The sequence below is a fragment of the Tinamus guttatus genome, unplaced genomic scaffold (assembly GCF_059628265.1).
Source record: "Tinamus guttatus ecotype Peru unplaced genomic scaffold, ASM5962826v1 Tinamus_guttatus_pri_ptg000154l, whole genome shotgun sequence".
Classification (NCBI taxonomy): domain Eukaryota; kingdom Metazoa; phylum Chordata; class Aves; order Tinamiformes; family Tinamidae; genus Tinamus; species Tinamus guttatus.
Window position 1 is genome coordinate 707921 of NW_028288688.1, and position 18225 is coordinate 726145.

The 18225-nt window shown below is 42.3% G+C and overlaps 1 protein-coding gene, 1 non-coding gene and 2 pseudogenes across 2 annotated transcripts; 2 read left to right on the plus strand and 2 right to left on the minus strand.

Annotated features, from left to right (window-relative positions):
* The first annotated feature begins 2751 nt into the window (after nucleotides 1-2751).
* Nucleotides 2752-3528, plus strand: LOC148595096 (uncharacterized; annotated as a pseudogene).
* A 939-nt stretch (nucleotides 3529-4467) lies between these two features.
* On the plus strand, nucleotides 4468-5195 carry LOC148595097 (uncharacterized; annotated as a pseudogene).
* Nucleotides 5196-11895: 6700 nt separating this feature from the next.
* LOC104567440 (large ribosomal subunit protein eL37) lies at nucleotides 11896-14205 on the minus strand. Its single transcript, XM_088522492.1, has 4 exons — nucleotides 13985-14205; nucleotides 13651-13844; nucleotides 13358-13442; nucleotides 11896-12012 (listed from the first exon to the last, which is right to left on the minus strand). The coding sequence occupies exons 1-4, from the start codon at nucleotides 14203-14205 to the stop codon at nucleotides 11943-11945; spliced, it is 570 nt and encodes a 189-aa protein (XP_088378618.1). The 3' UTR covers nucleotides 11896-11942.
* Nucleotides 12095-12175, minus strand: LOC148595098 (small nucleolar RNA SNORD72). The gene has a single exon (XR_015913261.1). It is a non-coding gene; the product is annotated as a small nucleolar RNA SNORD72 (small nucleolar RNA).
* Nucleotides 14206-18225: the final 4020 nt, after the last annotated feature.

Genomic DNA, 18225 nt, shown 5'->3' on the forward strand with positions numbered 1-18225 from the left:
CGCGTCCTCTGCTGGATCCCTCCTCAGCACGGTCCTGAGGCGCTCGGAAGCCCATGAACGTGTTACAGAAGCGGCATAAACCTTTTTAAATCTTAAATCCTGTCAGAATGTCCTGAAGTTAAAAGACAGATTTTTTTTTTCCTGCTAGTGGCTTGAGAAACATGATTCAAAGGCCACCCGGTATTACCTGTCTTGATGTCATCAGTTTAACACCAAAGTTGAGGAGAAAAAGAGCTTCTGGTCCCTAGAAAGTCTTGATATTTTAAAACATCCCACTACCCTAATGGGCATAAAATTAAAACCTGTTCATTCGCTCCGATGGAAGAAAAATTCTGAAAGGTTTCATAGGAAATACAGAGAAGCCTTTTTCATTTGATAAAGCCAAGCAATCTGGACAAGCAACATAACTAATAGAGATACTGCTCCGCACTATTACAGTTACTGACAGGTCAAACAATGTTGTGCAGAAAATCTCACTGTCAACAACTGAATGTCCAAAAAGGAGACAGAGGAGTCCTAAAACTTTATTCAAATAAAGGGAGAGCCCACCAGGCATAGCCCTGGGGGGTCTCTCAAATTGCTGGGGGACACAGCCCCCCTTTTATCCTAATTTCCCGACCGAGGGACGCCCTCTCCTTTTCCCCATTGGCCAAGGTACTCAGAAGTTACAGCCTTCCCGGCCCGCCTACACCGAACTCCGGCCTCCCGCCATCTGTTCTCACCTGAGGTCACCAACTCCTTTGTCCCCCTTGCTGAAGAATGTGGGGGAATTGCCCTATTTCCCTCCTTTGTAAAGGCCCCCACCTCTTGGCAGATGCTCTTTTGTCCCACTCGCTCATGGCTCCGCTCAGTCTCCCCCCTCCCTTTGTCCTGCTCTTCAGCCAGACTGTGGGGAAATCCCCTTATTGATGAATACACAAACTTGAGCATTCCACTCAATTTGAAATAAAATGACATGGAAAAAAAGCTACATTTTAAATGGTCAAGGAAAACAAAGGAAAACAAATCTGATGATTTGTATTTGAGTCATTTAGATTCTTAATTAAAACATTTTCTGTCGATTGCTGCTGACAGCGATTGCTGGCGGTTTCCTCCACGCTTTGTAGACTGAGTGAATTTCAGTAGAGGAAAAAGAAACACTAGACTGAAATATCTGTGTTAATACTAGAAACACTAGGCTGCATCTAATGCCCTGAACATTTCAGCATTTATCTTCAGGCATCTAAATGCTTTGTGCAAAGGCTCATCAGTAATATTACTGATGTAGAAAAAGCAGCACATTTCTAGAAATATACACTTGAGATTTACAGAGAAGTACTACATCCTCATTTCCTTTAGTTGCTTTGGCAAATTGAAAAATAAATTACATATTGACCCACATAATGATAGCTAGCTTTTTCTACTTGTAGAAACATGCTTTTGTAGGACCCTGTGCAAAGAGGGGCCATATAAAAAGTTAATAAGGTTGAGGTAACTAGGTACCTAATTTCGCTATTTGCTTCTGTGAACATAGCTTGCTACTTATGCTGAGCCCCCCTGCTCTTGCTGCAACCATGAGATAAGATATCAGCTGTGAATAACTGGTAACTGCAAATAACGTATGAAGGAGTTGCATCTGTCTATAAAAACACATACTTTTTCCTAAGACGACGCAGATCTCAGGCAAACTGTAAGAGGTCCGCCGCCGGCCGGCTACTAAAAGCTTGCTTTTCAACCCACCAGGTTGAGTGTGCGGATGATTATTGAGATTACGGACTAACATTTTGGGGGCTCGTCTGGTATCTCAGTAATTGCCAGGCCCTCCCTGGTTGGGAAGGGCCGCTTGACTTCGCCTGGGGAACGTTTCCAGGGGGAGTGCTACCTGAAGACGTTCCAGGTCCCCGGATCTCAAAAAACCTCGTGGTAAGAGATCGTACGATCCAGGAGGTTAAGGGGTGCCCCGATTTCTGGTGTGGTGGACTGTGGGAGGTCTGACAAGACAATAACTCCCCGCCACCGGCACGCATGGGACACCACTGCGTTGCCCTGGGTAAAAGGTTGGAATGGGTTGGAATGTTTGGCAAGTAGTATCATGGTCATTATTTGTGTCGGTTGTCATGCTAATTGTTATTTGTGTCATTTGTGTTGTGTTCTAAATCGCTTTGATCCAGACGGAATGGGACAATCGAGTTCTGTTCCCGACGGACCCCTTGATTGTTTTTTGTCGAATTTTCAAAATTTTAGGAGATGGACCCTCCTAAATTATGGGTTTAATATTAAGGCAGATAAATTGAAAATCTTTTGTAAAAGTGAATGGCCAACTTTTGGAGTGGGTTGGCCTCCCGAGGGGTCTTTCGACCCCAACGTAGTCCGAAGAGTACTTTTTATCGTTATGGGGGATCCTGGCCACCCCGATCAGATTCCTTATATCGTTCCGTGGAATGATATCCTAAAAGAACCCCCCATTTGGCTACAAATGTGTATGGTAAAATGTGGAAACGGGCCCAAAGTACTAGCAATGAGAATGGGGGGAGAGAAGCCTCCCATTCCATCTGCGTCATCCGCGCCAAAATTCCCTGTCCTCCAGGAGCCACCCAAAGATCCGATTTTACCACCCTATAGCCCCCAAGAAGCACAAAGCCCCACTGTGGTGCCAGATCAACACGGTGGTCCTGCCCAGGATGACCCTTTATCCCCACCCACACCAGAAGGGGTCAAACTTATGGCCCGGTGGGAACTGGTGAAGCCATCTCTCCTGACTCCACCAGCTCCATGGTATCAGTTTTACCTCTAAGGCAGGTCCCTGGAGGAAGTGGGAGCGTGCCCTTCTCCACCACGGACCTGTATAACTGGAAGCAACAAAACCCTCCCTTCTCAAAAGATTGTGGGAGCATGATATCCCTTCTTAAATTTGTAATGTATAGTTATCAACCCACATGGGATGATTGTCAGCAGCTCCTCCATGCTCTATTTACATTGAAAGAGAGGGAGAGAATATTAAGAGGAGCTAGAGAATTGATACCAGGTATAGAAGACCTGACCGAACATGGTCGTAGAAATGTTCAAGATGAACGTGCGCCCCTCCAACGGCCGGAGTGGGATTACCATACAGTGGACGGGTGAAGGTCCACTGAGTTGTATCAGCAGTTTCTGATACAAGGGCTTCAAAAAAAAAAAAAACCTAACTGGCAGAAAACCTACGAATTTGTCAAAAGTAGCAGAAGTTAAACAGGGATCCTCTGAATCCCCAACTGCATTCTTGGACACCTGCTAGAGGCATATCGAATTTATACCCCTATTGATCCAGAGGACTCTGCAAACCAAAAAGCTATAAATCTAGCCTTTGTGTCTCAATCAACCCCAGAAAAAAGTTACAAAAACAAGATGGGGGTTGCAGGAAAAACTAGAACCGAGCTAGTAGAAATTGCTCAGAAAGTATTTGATAGTCGGGATATACCCGAGGATGCCTTGGCAAAAAAAAAAAAAAATCACCAAGGCAATGATAGCAACAGTGGCAGCTTTACAAGCCACTCCACCCCATCGTCCTAGATAGGAAGTTTCCCCAAGGAAGGGAAAGAGGGGATAATATGGGGAACCCCCCCAGACGATCCATTCTTGACCGAAATCAGTGCGCGATTTGTAAAAAGAAAGGACATTGGAAAAATGAGTGTCCTTACCAAAATGCGCCACCAAACTCGTGAGAAATTCTATTTATGAAAAGAAGAAAACAACTGACGGGGCCGGGGCTCTGACAGCCCCAAGAGCCCAGGGTAACTTTGAAGGTTCGGGGGCAACCTGTGTTGTTCGTTATTGGCACCGGAGCGTCACACTCAGTACTTAAAGAACCATTAGGCCCCCTGTTCCAAGAAACAACTAGGGTACAGGGTGCCACCGGACGGATGGCAGCAGTTACGTAAAAGATGGAGTCCGGTATGCAGGGGCTACAGTGGTAACACAAGAAGGCCGAGTAATATGGGCCCGATCGTTGCCACGTCGTAGTTCGGCACAAAGACCTGAACTCATTGCTCTGACACGAGCGCTACAATGGGCAAGAGGAAAGGTGGTAAACATCTATACTGATAGCTGGTACGTCTTTGCCACTGCCCATGTGCATGGGCAGATATACAAAGAAAGGGGACTATTAACATCAGAAGGAAAAGGCATAGAAAAATAAAGAAGAGATCTCAGCCCTACTGGAAGCTGTGTGGGTCCCCTGAGCAGTAGCCATTATCCTTTTTGGTGTGCTGGCCAATGGAAATAGTCCCCAGATACAGGGCAATGCTCTAGCCAATAGAGAAGCAAAACAGGTGGCTCAACAGCCAGTGGGGCCACTACAAATATTAACATTAATGCCTCAGACCCAGTGGCCTGAAATACCCCCTGAATATACTGAAGATGAGAAAGAGTTATATAAAGGACCATCAAGGGGAAGAGGGAGATGTAGGATGGTGGTAGCTGCCAGGAGGAATACTGTGTTTACCCGAACAGATGGACACATACTCAGGATGGGTGGAGGCTTACCCAACAAAAGCAGAAACCGCCGCTATAACTGTGAAAAAGCTCATGCAAGAAATAATTTCTCGGTTTGGTTTACTACACAGTTAGTAGCAAAAGCCTTGGAAATCACCTGGAAATTGAGGTGTATCTACCACCCCCAGAGCTCAGGAAAGGTAGAAAGAATGAACTGTACCTTAAAGGAAACACTTACTAAATGGAATATTGAAACAGGGGCTAACTAGGTCAATTTACTCCCAATGGCGCTTTTACGAGCACAGTGCACCCCATGTAAGATAGGACTATCCCCCTATGAAATACTCTGCGGGAGACCCCTGCCTTTGTTCCCCAAAACCGTGAGCATTACTAACAGCTCTCCAGTGTTCCTCCAGGCAGTACAAAAGGTACGAGAGCAGATACACCGAGGCTTGCGAGACCACTACGAGAGCCAGAAGCCTATACAAGAACCAGCTCACCCATACCAACCGGAGGACTTGGTGTACATCAAAAGGTTCTGAACAGTATCATTGGAACCTTGGTGGACAGGGCCACACCAAGTGATACTTCACACTCCAACAGCGGTAAAGGTCGCCGGAAAAACTGCGTGGATTCATCACTCCCACGTAAAACCAACTCCACCTCAACCGAATCCAGATTCAGATAAGTGGACTATTTCCAAGGACCCTAGTAACCCACTAAGGGTCACAATACGGAGAAAATGAGTAGACAGATATGGGGAGCCTAGTTAATTTTAACAGTGTGTATGCAAACTTTGGGGTTAAGATATGAGCACAGTCCTTATCGCCCCATTAACGGGAAATGGGAAATTAGGGATACTGTAAACGGGAAGCACAATCCAGTCAATAAGCACTATGGATGCCCCTGAAATAACAATTGATTTATGCAAAATAGGGATATCCATACGACAAGCCTCGGCAACAGGAGGAACAGGGTACCAAACAGGGGGTCACGGGCAGCAGCGGCTCAGGGATGTGGTCCCCATTGTGGGGGAAGAATTACTACAGGAGGTACAATACTACGTATGTCCTGCTATAGGAAATCCTGGATGTCAAGGGGATGGCCAGTTTCACTGTGCCCAATGGGGTTGTGAAACAGAATCCTCCTGGGGGCATCATGACCCTTTCATAAGAATAGAGTGGGGTCTGAAGGGTAAATGCAGTATACCCGGAACCTGCAATCCGATCCTTTTTAAACCCCAGTATTGGGGCCGATATGGAACAACCTGGGATACGGGCAGGACGTGGGGACTACGGCTGTACGTCCACGGGCCTGACCCAGGGTTCTCCGTAACAATACAGAAGCATTCCCCTACTTTTGAGAAAGATTGCTGGCTATGCCTAGATCCGAGACCCCCTTACTATATAGGCGTAGCTACTGAAGGAGCACCTACTCCCAGGAAGCACTCAGACAAGTGTACACGGGATCACCCCAGATTGACCCTTGGGGATGTGCAGGGAGCAGGACTATGCTTGATTGCTGCAGGGCGAGAGATACCCTCCTTGTACCAGAAAAATTGCAACCGAACATTAAGAGTTAATGTTACGAGAACCAGGTATTATGAGGCCCTGACAGGGGCGTGGTGGGCCTGTATGAGCGGGCTGACTGACTGTGTAAACACCCAGCAACTTGAATCCTCGGGCACAGGGCCTGATTTCTGTGTACTAGTGTATGTTCTACTCCAAGTGTATTTGTATGGCGGGGATAACGGAAGAGCCCACCTGAGCTACATTGAACATCATCATGGGAGAGAGAAAAGAGCTGCCCCTATCTTAATTCCATTACTTGTTGGGGCAGGAATAGCTGGCTCCACCGCGGTCGGGCCTTCTACGTTAATCACTCAAAAACAGGGATTGCAGGACTTAAGCTCACGTGTAGCCCAAGATATGGGATATATGGAAGAGACAGTGGGCAGATTGGAAAATCAAGTGGACTCTTTAGCTGAAGTAGTCCTCCAAAATAGAAGGGGACTAGACCTTCTCTTTATGAAGCGAGGAGGCCTATGTGTAGCTCTAGGAGAAACGTGCTGCTTTTATGCAAACCAATCAGGAGTCATTAGGGAAACATTAGCCATGGTGCGCAGAAATCTAAAAGAAAAATATTACCACGGGACACAAGAACAGAATCTGTTCCAGTCGTGGTATAACTGGTCCCCATGGCTCACCACCCTAATGTCTGCAATAGCTGGTCCCATAATATTAATTCTTATTTTTATGATCATTATCCCTTGCATCTTAAACTGCATCTGCACTCATATCGCTAGTACAATTTCAGAGGCAAAAATAATGGTCATGAGGACGTACTATAACCCACTCCCAGGAGAAGAGTATTACCTCAATGGTTACCCTGTGCAAAGAGGGGCCATGTAAGAGGTTAATAAGGTTGAGGTGACTAGGTACCTAATTTCGCTATTTGCTTCTGTGAACATAGCTTGCTACTTATGCTGAGCCCCCCTGCTCTTGCTGCAACCATGAGATAAGATATCAGCCGTGAAGAACTGGTAACTGCAAATAACGTATGAAGGAGTTGCAGCTGTCTATAAAAACACAAACTTTTTCCCAAGACGGCGCGGATCTCAGGCAAACTGTAAGAGGTCCACCGCCAGCCGGCTACTTAAAGCTTGCTTTTCAACCCACCAGGTTGAGCGTGCGGGTGATTATTGAGATTACGGACTAACACTTTGTTGTATGGACCTTTTAAACATGTCCATAGATCATGTTGCGTCTTTTGTTTCATCAAAATTCTCCTCTTTATGGTTTCTAAAAGGTGTGCATGGATATTTGTGGGATTCCTGAAGGCCAGTGGTCATGCTGTGAGCAAGCCAGGTAGGCACCAGGCCTAGATAAAAGGGCAGATGGGCGCCAGAGGGGCACCAGGGTGCCGGACCTAGCTTAAAAGGATGAAAAGACTGTTGAATAAAAGATAAGGAACAATCAGATAAGGAGCCAAAGAGTTGAAGACAAACAGGAAGAGGGGGACGGTCGTTAAATGTGAAGACACGTGGGCACTGTTAGTTAGCCTCTGTTAGTTAGCCTATCACACTGTATAGTTAGATGCGTAGACGCGGGGTCTTAACCAATCATTGCAAAGAAGCGCTCGCGTGTACGGGGAAGTCTTGCATATAAGCGCGATTGGAACCCTGAATAAACTGGCACTGCTTCATCACATTGATCGTGTCTGTGGTGTCCGAGACCCTCACGTCGACAGATATTCACAAGTTAATATTCAGTGTTTTATTGATAAAACTTATCAGCTTTCATGCTTTCTTGTGGTGCTTCTTAAGGACTTGCCTCATTATAGAAGAAAGATGGAGTGGTGTACTTGGGAGAAGAAACAGGAATTTGAGATTATTTGATTTCAAAAATCCACCCTATTCTGGAAGACATAGCATTAAAAAAAACAAACAAACAAACAAGCACACACAACCTTGAATTGTTCTTTTGAAACTCCTTTGGGATGATCCTTTGCTCCTTCAGTAGCAATGGTCTTACTGCAACAATTATCACATAGATTATTTGAAACAGTTACAGTGGTATTTGTTGGTGGAGTAGGAAACCTTGTGGGAGTAGGGAACCTTTGTTGGTGGAGTAGGAAACTTCCTGGTACAAATTACCTGCTTTTTATCAACTTGTTCACAATCTATATTGAGGACCACTGCCTTAATACAAGCTAATTAACCAATTTACCTATGGAAATACAAAATAATTTTAAATTGGAACTTATCATGCTTTATTTGCATGTTTTTATGAACACAACTTATGTCGATTTTGCCATGGAGGACTATACAAATTCTGGAGAAGACAATTAGCATTAGTCAAATATGTGGCATTTTGTGATTTTAAAAAAGTGCAGTGTAAGGCCTGAGTGCTTAATGTTCTCATTTAGGGCCCTGGATCAAGTTTTAATTGAGAAGTCTAAGAAACAGTTACAGATTTGTGTAGGAAATTAGAAAAGATCTTCTGATTTTTGTCACGAATTAAGTACACTTCCTTTTCATTTAAATGCAGAAAAAAAATGACTCCTGCCCTTTCTTCCCCTGACATTCCTTTTGGAGCACCGCATCCCGTGTAAGGGTCTATAGGAGGTGGGAATTTTTATGATCTGTAGGGTCATAAAATTATTGCACAAAACAGAATCCAGACCTTGAGACAGAAGACGTTTGCCCACCTGGGCTGAGCGATAAGGAACACAGAGGCAGCTGCTCAGCCAAAGCAGTTGAAGGCAGCTGCTCGACCCGGCTTGTAGCCAACTTAACCCCAGACATCCTCTAAACTAGTTTGAAGGTCAAACACCCGAGAGGAAGGAAGAAGATGAGGAAGGCAGGACCCTCAGACTGAAGGCTGGGACCCCTGCACTGGTATGCACACCTGCACACCCAGGAGGAAAGGTTATGTGACTGAAGGTGGAGTTTGTCCACCCCTCCATCCTGCCTGCTGGCCCGTGCTGGCCCTACATGGCAGGATGCACCGGGGATTAAAAAGTGTGGAGAGAGCAGGGGGAAGGAGAAATTGCTAACACTGAGGCCTACATTGTCTCCACAGGGACACCCACCAAGTTAGGAGCCTGTCAGTAACCCTCTAATCTGCCAGCTCGAGAGGATGCTCGGTCTCAGTGTCCTGCTGGCAATTATTACCTCGTGAGTAACTATCCATACTTTGCTTCTCTGTTTGTGTTTTCACCTGAATAAAGGCTCGCCATAGCCACCTTGCTTTGTGTTATTATTGCTGAATTCCGAGTCCATCTGCAACATAGGGGCACCCTGCTTTCCAGAGGGCCATTAAAATCCAATGTTTTGTCATGTCACTGAAGCAGAAGTAGATGGACAGGTCTCTATATTACCTACCCCAATAGTGCCATGGAGGAATTAATCTCCCCTTAACACAGGTTAGTTGAAATTAGTACCATTTTATGCCAGCACACAATATTTGAAAAATTTATGTTGGTCAAAGCATGAAATGCCTTGTTCTGTTGACTCCACACATAGAACAGCAGTCCCAGTGTATTAAAGAGTTAAAATTCATCCATCCTGTTGGGTTTGCCAGTTCACACACAAACTAAACCAGGCAATGGTATTTTCTTATATTTGCGGGAAATAGAGTGGTACTACCTGAAGTCACCTCTGAGGGTCTCCATTAGCTTTATCAACCAAAGCATGTTAGGAATTAGTACAGGCATATGCATTTTTCTTTCATATCCTCCATAGCATATATATATAAAAAAAATCCCAAAATACATCCTCTTAGCCATGCACATGTAACTCTGGATCTAAGGCAACTCCCTGGTTCATTGCCTGGTAAAGGTCAGTAAGGATTTTGACTATGCCTCATCATGCATTCAATAGCTGCATTAGGTCTTGCCACCCTTTCAAGTTACAGCATGGACTGATATACAGACAAAACACTGCTCTGTGGCACTAAGATGAACTCCTGTCTACAAGCTTGAGACCATAAAGAAATCTCAAGCTGGCAAAGATCCTTTTTTATTCTCAGATTCTGACACACGTTACACCTTGGGAGCTAGACATACCAAAGGGACCTGTCTTTTGTCACCACAGGTGCTCAAGTAGCACTTCTTACTTACCTCAAGACGACAATTACTTTTGCTATACATTGACCAAAATGAAGCTTAATGAGCTCTGATACAATTTAGATGAGACCATCTAATCATCTTTGGGATTGACTGCACCATGCTTATTAGCCTGAAGAACTGAGGAAATATAATTCTAAAAAGTTTAAATGGACAATTATAGGTCAATCACAGTAAGATTAAGAATTAACTTTGGTGGATATAATTTTGCGGCACTTAGATTTTGTAGTACTTTCTTAAACAATGAAAGCTGAACTACTGCCTCACTAGTTTCCAAGCATATAATGCCTTTATAAAGGAGATTTACTATTTCCTCCTGCTATTTGCCAGTATCTCATCATAAAACATTTCAGATGTACCTGAGTCCTATTAATCAGTGCATGCATTACATGTATGAAAGCTGTACAGTATATTTGCTACAGGATGCAGAAACAGTAGGGCAAGATTTTTGTTTTTGTTTAGAAGCAGCCTATGTAAATACATTCGTATTACAAAAGAGTGGAACTATACTTCATTTAGAATATAAGAAAGCACAACCAGCTGCACTCCAGTTTGAAATCTGTGCAAATCAGATAGAATTTTAGCAATACTTATACATTCTTTAACTGCTGACCTTTCAGTACAAAGCAGCACACTTATTTCTCAGAACTCATGGTGAAAACATCAGTAAAAAACAGCCTCAGAAGTTTAAAGCCTCATCAGAAAATGTTTAGATCTTGTCTCTTCCTTTTTTAAAGGAAAATCCTTTAAATCCTTGAAGCAATTAACATGCTCTATATTCCTATAACTCTCAATAACAGCATTTATGACCATTTTCAAAGCTGAGTTTTAAATTAAATTTAAAAAAGCTGAGTGACTCAGTAAAATTCCCATCTAAGGTGCAAGTTTATCAAGTAACAACCCACAATTCAAAGATGCCCCCAACTGAACTGTTTACTTCCTTATTGTATTTTCTTGTTTACACCCACAAATCTCATCTATTTGTGCCTCAGCTCTACACACACACACCTTCCTGGACTACTAGGTTAACTTTGTTTTCCTGCAATTGAAGAAAAATACACTTCGAACACCCCCACCTGTATTGAGAGATGTCTCAAATACAGCAGATCTCCAACCCCCTACTGCTTAGGGGTGAAAGCCCCTCCAGGTGTGGAAGTTTCTTCTTGCCCAAGAAGCAATGGCTCACTGAACAAGCAGCACTCTGGACAGGCTTCTCTGAACTGCCAGTCACAGAACACTCAGTAACAGCTAAGACCAGGACTCCCCTCAAACCTTTCCTTCCCAAACCACCACTTACAGCTATTTTTCAAGTTACTCTCTTTGAGTTAAAATCTGACTCTCCATGCTAGAGTATCTTGAGTAATTTATGGTCACAGACTTGCAGGCAAGTAGGGCAAGGCTACAGTGCCAATATTGCACTTTCCTTGCAAAAGGATTACTCCTCTACAGCAGATAAAAAGCCTGTTCTCCCTCTCTGAAATTTCATCATACTAAATTAATATGTATCAGTCAAAAGCTTATTGTTCCATTAGTTGCTATGTAAGTTAGATTTCTAGAATAGAACCAGTTAAGGGAGTACCAGAAAAAAAAAAGTTGTCAATTAAATATATCAATTAGCTGCTGGTTAATGAACAAATAGTAGCCTTTAAGGTCAGCAGACATTATGATCCTTTTCAAGATGGAGATGCTGTCAGAAGTCAATTAATGGATTATGTTTAATGAATCATCTCAATCCATGACAAAGTTTTGTGGGTGTGAACATACCTATTTTTTTTCCTAGGAACACTTAATTGAATTAAAACATATATAAAAGCTAGATTTTTTTTCTGAATAAGACCATTTATTTTTAGCAAATGGATGAGTCTTTAGGATGAACTGGAGGTGGCAACAGCTGCTCTCTTGGGCTTCGGTGTGGTCCCCTCACGGAATCCATTCCTGCAAGTAGAAATGAAGTCACTGCTTCAGCTTGTATTTTCTAACAGGTAATGCTTTAGGTAAAATTCACCAGTTTTTGTCCAGCTCATCTCAGTAATGCACTGAAATCACTATGAAACTCATATGTTCAGCCATTTTTAATATGAAACATCATTGATAAGCTATCTGGAATGAACAGTAAGTTTTTTTCCCCTCTCCTGATAGAGAGAATTTCATTTCTTCAAACAGGAAGATTTCAGCAACTGGCTGAACACTTCAAGACTGAATCAAACAGAGCAGAGCTGCTACAGGCACTCTGTACTTTATGGCCCTACTAAGCAACACAACTAAAGGTGGTTTCATTTTTGTTAGCACCAAAATACAAGTTCTGTTCAAAAAAACACACCTTTTTTAATATGAAAAATACATAATACAACAACAACAGGTAAGTTCAAGCTCACTTTTGGATATGGCATTTCTACTTCAGCAACATTTGGTGGAAAGCAATAGCTTGCAGTTAAGTTACCTTCTGTCTGCTGCTAGGCGAAGACAGTGACTGACCATAAACAGCAGCTGAAATAATTCAATTGTGCCCTGGTGCCTGGGCTTCAGACTCCCACTTCCACTTACTAAGTTTAACTTATTTGCACTCATTAATAGTGAACTAGCGAATTTTGTTTTACCATTAGAAAATTGTGATTTCCTACATTTTTAAGAAATGATTTTAGAATTATTTGATCTAATAGTTACAAAAAAATCTATTTTAGAACATGGAAACAATACAGAAATTCTTAATGAGTTTCTTAGAAACATTACAGTATCCCCACAGCACCTCTTAAATACAACTCAAAGCTCTGGAGGAAGCTTCAGTCTGATTTTACAGCTAGCAAGCTATAATTAAATCCCAAATAACACAACTACTGAAATACTTAAATTCCAAATTTTGTGTGCAGGGTAACTGGAAGCTATATCAAGGTTCATCTTACAAGATCCACATAAGTGCTATCACTAAGAAACCTACAGATAAAGGCAATTCTACACAAAACATCATCTATTTTGAAGCATGGTCATTTTAAAGCAAGAACCAATGTTTTGTACTATCTACCCCTATTAGAAACACTTGCTATGCATCCTATGCATGACAAGTGACAAGTATGACAAATGAGCAAGCTTTTTATCCCAGAAAGACCATGCTGCCAGAAAACAAGGCGCCCTTTATTTCAAAAATATACTTAAAAAGTCCAAGACAACATCACACTAAATATATTAAACTCAATGCCACATTTTATTTCAGTGATACACCTTACAACAAGGCATAACCCATGCAAGATTCCCCACTACACCAGCCTACACTAAAACACCCTACCTGAATCGACGGTAGACCTTTTTCAGGTGCCTCATGCGACCCGTACCCGTGGTGTTGCGTCTCTTTGCCTTGGCACTCCAGTTATCTAGGAGAGATACGTTACTATTACTCATCTGCATGATTAATTCTTTGATGCACATGAACAGCACAACTATGCAATCTGCATAATAAACAATAATAAATAAATAAAACAAGTTCTATTGAAACAAGCCCACTTCCATGCAGTGCTGCCACACAGCTGCGGTGTGACACAGCACAGGGGGTGCTAGGCCCATGCGCGGCCACTCGCTCACACTTTCGCTTGCGCTTCGAGGGGTAGCCACACTTGCCACACATGGACTTCTGCAGGTGGTAGGCCTTGGAGCCGCAGCGGCGGCACAGCGTGTGCGTCTTGTTGCGCCGCTTGCCGAACGACGAAGTGCCCTTCGTCTGAAATGCATTTCGGGACAGTGTTACAAGGACATCCGGCAAGTACGAGCCACACACGCTAAAGTATAACTTATACACGGCCGCCCCGGGGACGCGAGCACAGGGCTGCCCCGTCCATCAGCAAATGGCCGCATCACCCTCCAGCCTCTCCCGCCGCGGCTGCCGAGCGGCTCTCCAGCCAAACCCCCGCGCCGGCACCAGCGGAGCGGCCTCAGCCTCAGCCCGGTGACCACGGCGTCCCGCGACTGCGGCACGGAGGCCTTGCCGAGGCGGGGCGCCCCACGGCGGCCACGACTCCTCGCCCCTCTGAAGCTTCGCCCGCCCTTCCGAGGCTTCCCTAGCCCCGCTGTCGGCCCCAGCAGCGCGCATGGCACACGGATGGAAGCGGCAGCACCGCAGCCACGCTCAGCACTCACCATTTTCACAGGTCGCCAGCAACAAAGAGACCACACCCCACCCCGCTTCCGCTATATCCCGCCCCGCACTTCCGCGTGTGCGCTCGAAGCACTCCGGCCGGGCACCGGGACCGGGCGCAGGGGGCCGGGGCGCCGACCCCAGAAAGGTGTTAAAGAAAATGGCTAAGGCTGCAAAGGGGCTCTGCCTGCACATAGGCCTTATCTGTGTTGAGCTCCAGGTGTTCCCCGTGCTCACAAATAAAGCTCTGCTTTGGGCCACAGAATAAAAAACTACATCCATGATTGAAACTCAGAGAGTTTCTTGTCTGTGATAGGTGTGCTTCCAAGCGGAGCTGCCATAAAACAAATGTCCCCACTGCACTTGCTGCCCATCCATGGCCCTTCCCCTTGTACGCATCAGTGACAGCCCAGGCGCCATCTGGAGCACTGTGATGGGCACCGTTCATGTAAAAATAAATAAATAAATAAATAAAAGCATCATTTACATTTCTCTTATAAGAGTTAATTTGGGGAAAGGAGGTGTATACACAGAGAGCTTGAAGAAATTTGTATTGACCAGTTCAATATTTCCTCTAGAGCAAAGTTTCTTCAGAGATGCAAGCAAGCTCAAGCTATTATTATTTCTAAATGTGTTCTCTTTGGTCAAAGGAATGCTTTTTTGCTCTTCTAGGGAATGGAACAGTTTGACCTAGATAACAAGGTCTCAGGAAGTCTATAGGAGAAATGAAGAATTCAAGGGCAACATTTTCATGAGGTTCAATTTGGATGCCTTTGTTTCTGGATATCATCCTGTTTTTCAGAGGTAGACACCTCTTTGGAGTTTGTGGGGAATAAGCCACCTTTAATATCTGTTAAAAAGCACTAACAAGGACATGCCATATCAAACCATAAATTCACTTTTATGGTATCCAGATTCTTTGTTTTGAAAAGAAATCTTTCATATGTGAATTGGAATCAGGAACATTGGTTCATCACGAGATGACAGTATAGTTCAACTAAAACCTTTATCCTCAACAACTCAGGAGAAACACTGAAAGGTAACAGTAAATTAAGTCAATAAATTGAAAATAATATCATTTGTATGCAGTCCTTAAATCTCTATGACAATAACAGAAAATATGAGCAAACATGAATGCTTATGGAAAAGGTTGCTTCATTCCGCTAAGAAACTTATGAATATAATACAAAAGACTTTCAATTTGTTTAAAATAAAAGCGAGTAGAAGAAAATTAAACAGCTGTCACTGTTTGACAGTGAATTATTCATTACAAATAGAGGGTAAATGATCAAAAATGATCTAAAACACTTCATATAACAAAGCTTATACAAAGTATATAAATTATCTTTGATGCTCCTGCTTCCTGCAATCATTCCTCGGTGGGAAAGGAAAAGCTCCTTTATCATTACTATATATTATTTCCACATAGTCAGATGCCTATTTTTCCATGGAAAACAGCACAAAAAATGACATTACATGTAGCATACTGAAATGAATGCCAGAGTTTATAAACACAAATCAATTATTAGAAATCATATATAAAAGGTTCCCCAAGTGTTTGTTCTCTGTACTGAATTAGAAAGAAATACTCAGAAACACCCATCCATGATGGCATGAAAAATACATATGTTTACAGTAAGGCGGAAGGTCAAGGAAGAAAACACCAGAGAAGCTAGGGCACTCATGTTTAATCTGAAAAAAATAAATAAAAATTAAAATTAAATCTAATGTATAGTTTATTATTTATTTTTTTTATCTCACATCTCATCTTAGTATTCCTAAAGATTTTACATTTGTCTTCCTCTGGGACTACCAAAAATTATGGTTTTCACTGATCAACCTGTCTGCTCTCTAAAAAGTAAAACAAAGCTCACTTTAAAGTAGGAAAACCTGTCACTTGTACACCATTTTTGCCAGTATGAAATTTAGTAGACAGATGTGAGACATAACCCATAGGAGAAATAGGCTTCTTCATAAAATGAAGAGGACAACTCAAGTTCTAAATGTATTACAGATACAGCCTATTCCCCATGGTAAGATAAATTAGCCTTCCTTCATCAAAATCACTTTTATTATTTTCATTTTATTATTTTCACCAGCTCAGGACTTGCCCTAAATACAGTGCTATGTTAACATAGTGTTATCTTCTGTTTATTCTGAAAGATATTTTTCCCATATCAGGCATTTTTTAGCTTTCCAGTTACTGGAATTGAGGCATATGGGTTACATCAGGAAATTCCCCTAACATTCAAGCAAGCTGTTCATTTTATACTCCTTCACTTTAATAAAAATAGAGGCTTAAACATTGCCCAGACTTCTTAGTATGTAGACCAGGACTTAAGAAGTGGAGCTTTTTGTATCTGATACTGATATAATCTGTTTCTTTTAAGTTCCACTTGTATTTTCTTTCCTAAATCTCTTTTATAAAGGCAGAGTAAGTTCTGCTTACTGAGAAATACTTTATAAGTTTTAAATTCAAAATGCTTGGAAACTTTCAGAGGTAAACTGATGAATTTAGAGGAAATATTTTTGTTCAAACATTGTTGCATGAAGAATTTTACCCTTCTATGGCTACAGCTCTAAATAGTTCTAAAATATTTAATGAACATGTACCTCTGACTGAGAAAACAGTTTGAAATATAGAAACATTGGCAAGGTTGCTAATGACTGATGTTTAATGTTCTATTTTTTATGCAAAGAACAATCAGACAGAGAGGACATCAGACTAAAAAAGACGTAGATCATCAACTCTTAAGTCCTGGTATATCAGACATTTCATATAAAAATGCTTATGAATTTATTAAACTGTATGAATTAAATCTGTAGTTCAACAATATAGAAGACTACACAAAAAAAGAGCAACAAAAACTTGAAACATTGGTTGTGTGTGAAAAATTTACATTTACATTTTCTTCCTTTGAGAATTGGCTACTCTGAGCAGACTCCATAATTCTCCACATGGCTTAGTCTCTGATACACCTCTTTTTGCACTATGTATGGTCTTGTGTCATTGGCTTTAAATACAAATGTAATAATCATTCCACATTAGCCTGCTTCTTGTGACTTTTCCTGTATTGTTTAAAATGTTTAAATAATCAGCCTGGCCTTGCGAAGGATATATATTTTGTATGCATAAAAACTCACACCTCTGTATTCCTGCGAGTGTATGTGAGTGTAGTGATATCTTATTGATACTGTACCTCTGCTCTACACACAGCTAATAAGTGAGCACTCAGCAGAGCTGGTGCTGAAGCCCTCACCCCTGTGAATTTCTACGCAGGATTTTCAAGTTGAGATGGTCTCAGAGTAGACCTAACCCTGTTCCTAACCCTCAGTGATAAACACTGCTGAAAATCTCACCCATATTTGCTATCTGTTCTTTGGACAGTCATTTCCAAAAGCAGGTGGTTTAAACCTCAGCATACAAATGCAATGGCTGCTGCTTCTTGGAGGCAGGTGCTAGGAAATTAGAAACTCAAAGTCAGCACCAGACGTGCGAAGGGAAGGCAAAGGATAGGTTGAAAGTGAAAGCAGGGAAGAGTGGAAAAGAGCAGAAGTAACTCACCATTTGGAGAGAGATTTCCAGCTACTAAACCAGTTCATCATGTGAAGTGATCACAAGACCAGAATCTAAGTGGAAAGAATAATAATGATTTGTTTGTCCAGTGATAACCTTTGTGCACATGCAGGCTGAAATGCCTATGCTCTAGATAGATTTGATGTATTAATTATATACTACTAAATCTCTTTGCATTTTGAATTAACTCTTCTTTTCCAAACCAGTTCATTCCAAATAGAATTCTCATAGCCCGTGTTTGTTTTGCGTAGTTTCTGCAACATTAAAAATTCCAGTATCTATGGAAATACTGCTGCATGAGGTCCCTTGAGAGAGAATTATTTGTATTACAGTTAGCACAGTGTTAATGCTATTTGATGTATTTCATAGAGACATATCCCTCAAAACGTGACAGCTACAATAACAGCAAAATAGGCAATTGAAACCACTTCAAAAAATCAGATGGAAT

Excerpts from the sequence above, each read along its gene's own strand:
- LOC104567440 (XM_088522492.1), bottom strand. The coding sequence starts at position 14,205 with ATGGTGAGTGCTGAGCGTGGCTGCGGTGCTGCCGCTTCCATCCGTGTG. Across the intron at positions 13,845-13,984 it reads AGGCTGAGGCCGCTCCGCTG|CGTGTGTGGCTCGTACTTGC; the intron begins GTGCCGGCGCGG and ends GTTATACTTTAG. Across the intron at positions 13,443-13,650 it reads CTCGAAGCGCAAGCGAAAGT|ATAACTGGAGTGCCAAGGCA; the intron begins GTGAGCGAGTGG and ends TATCTCTCCTAG.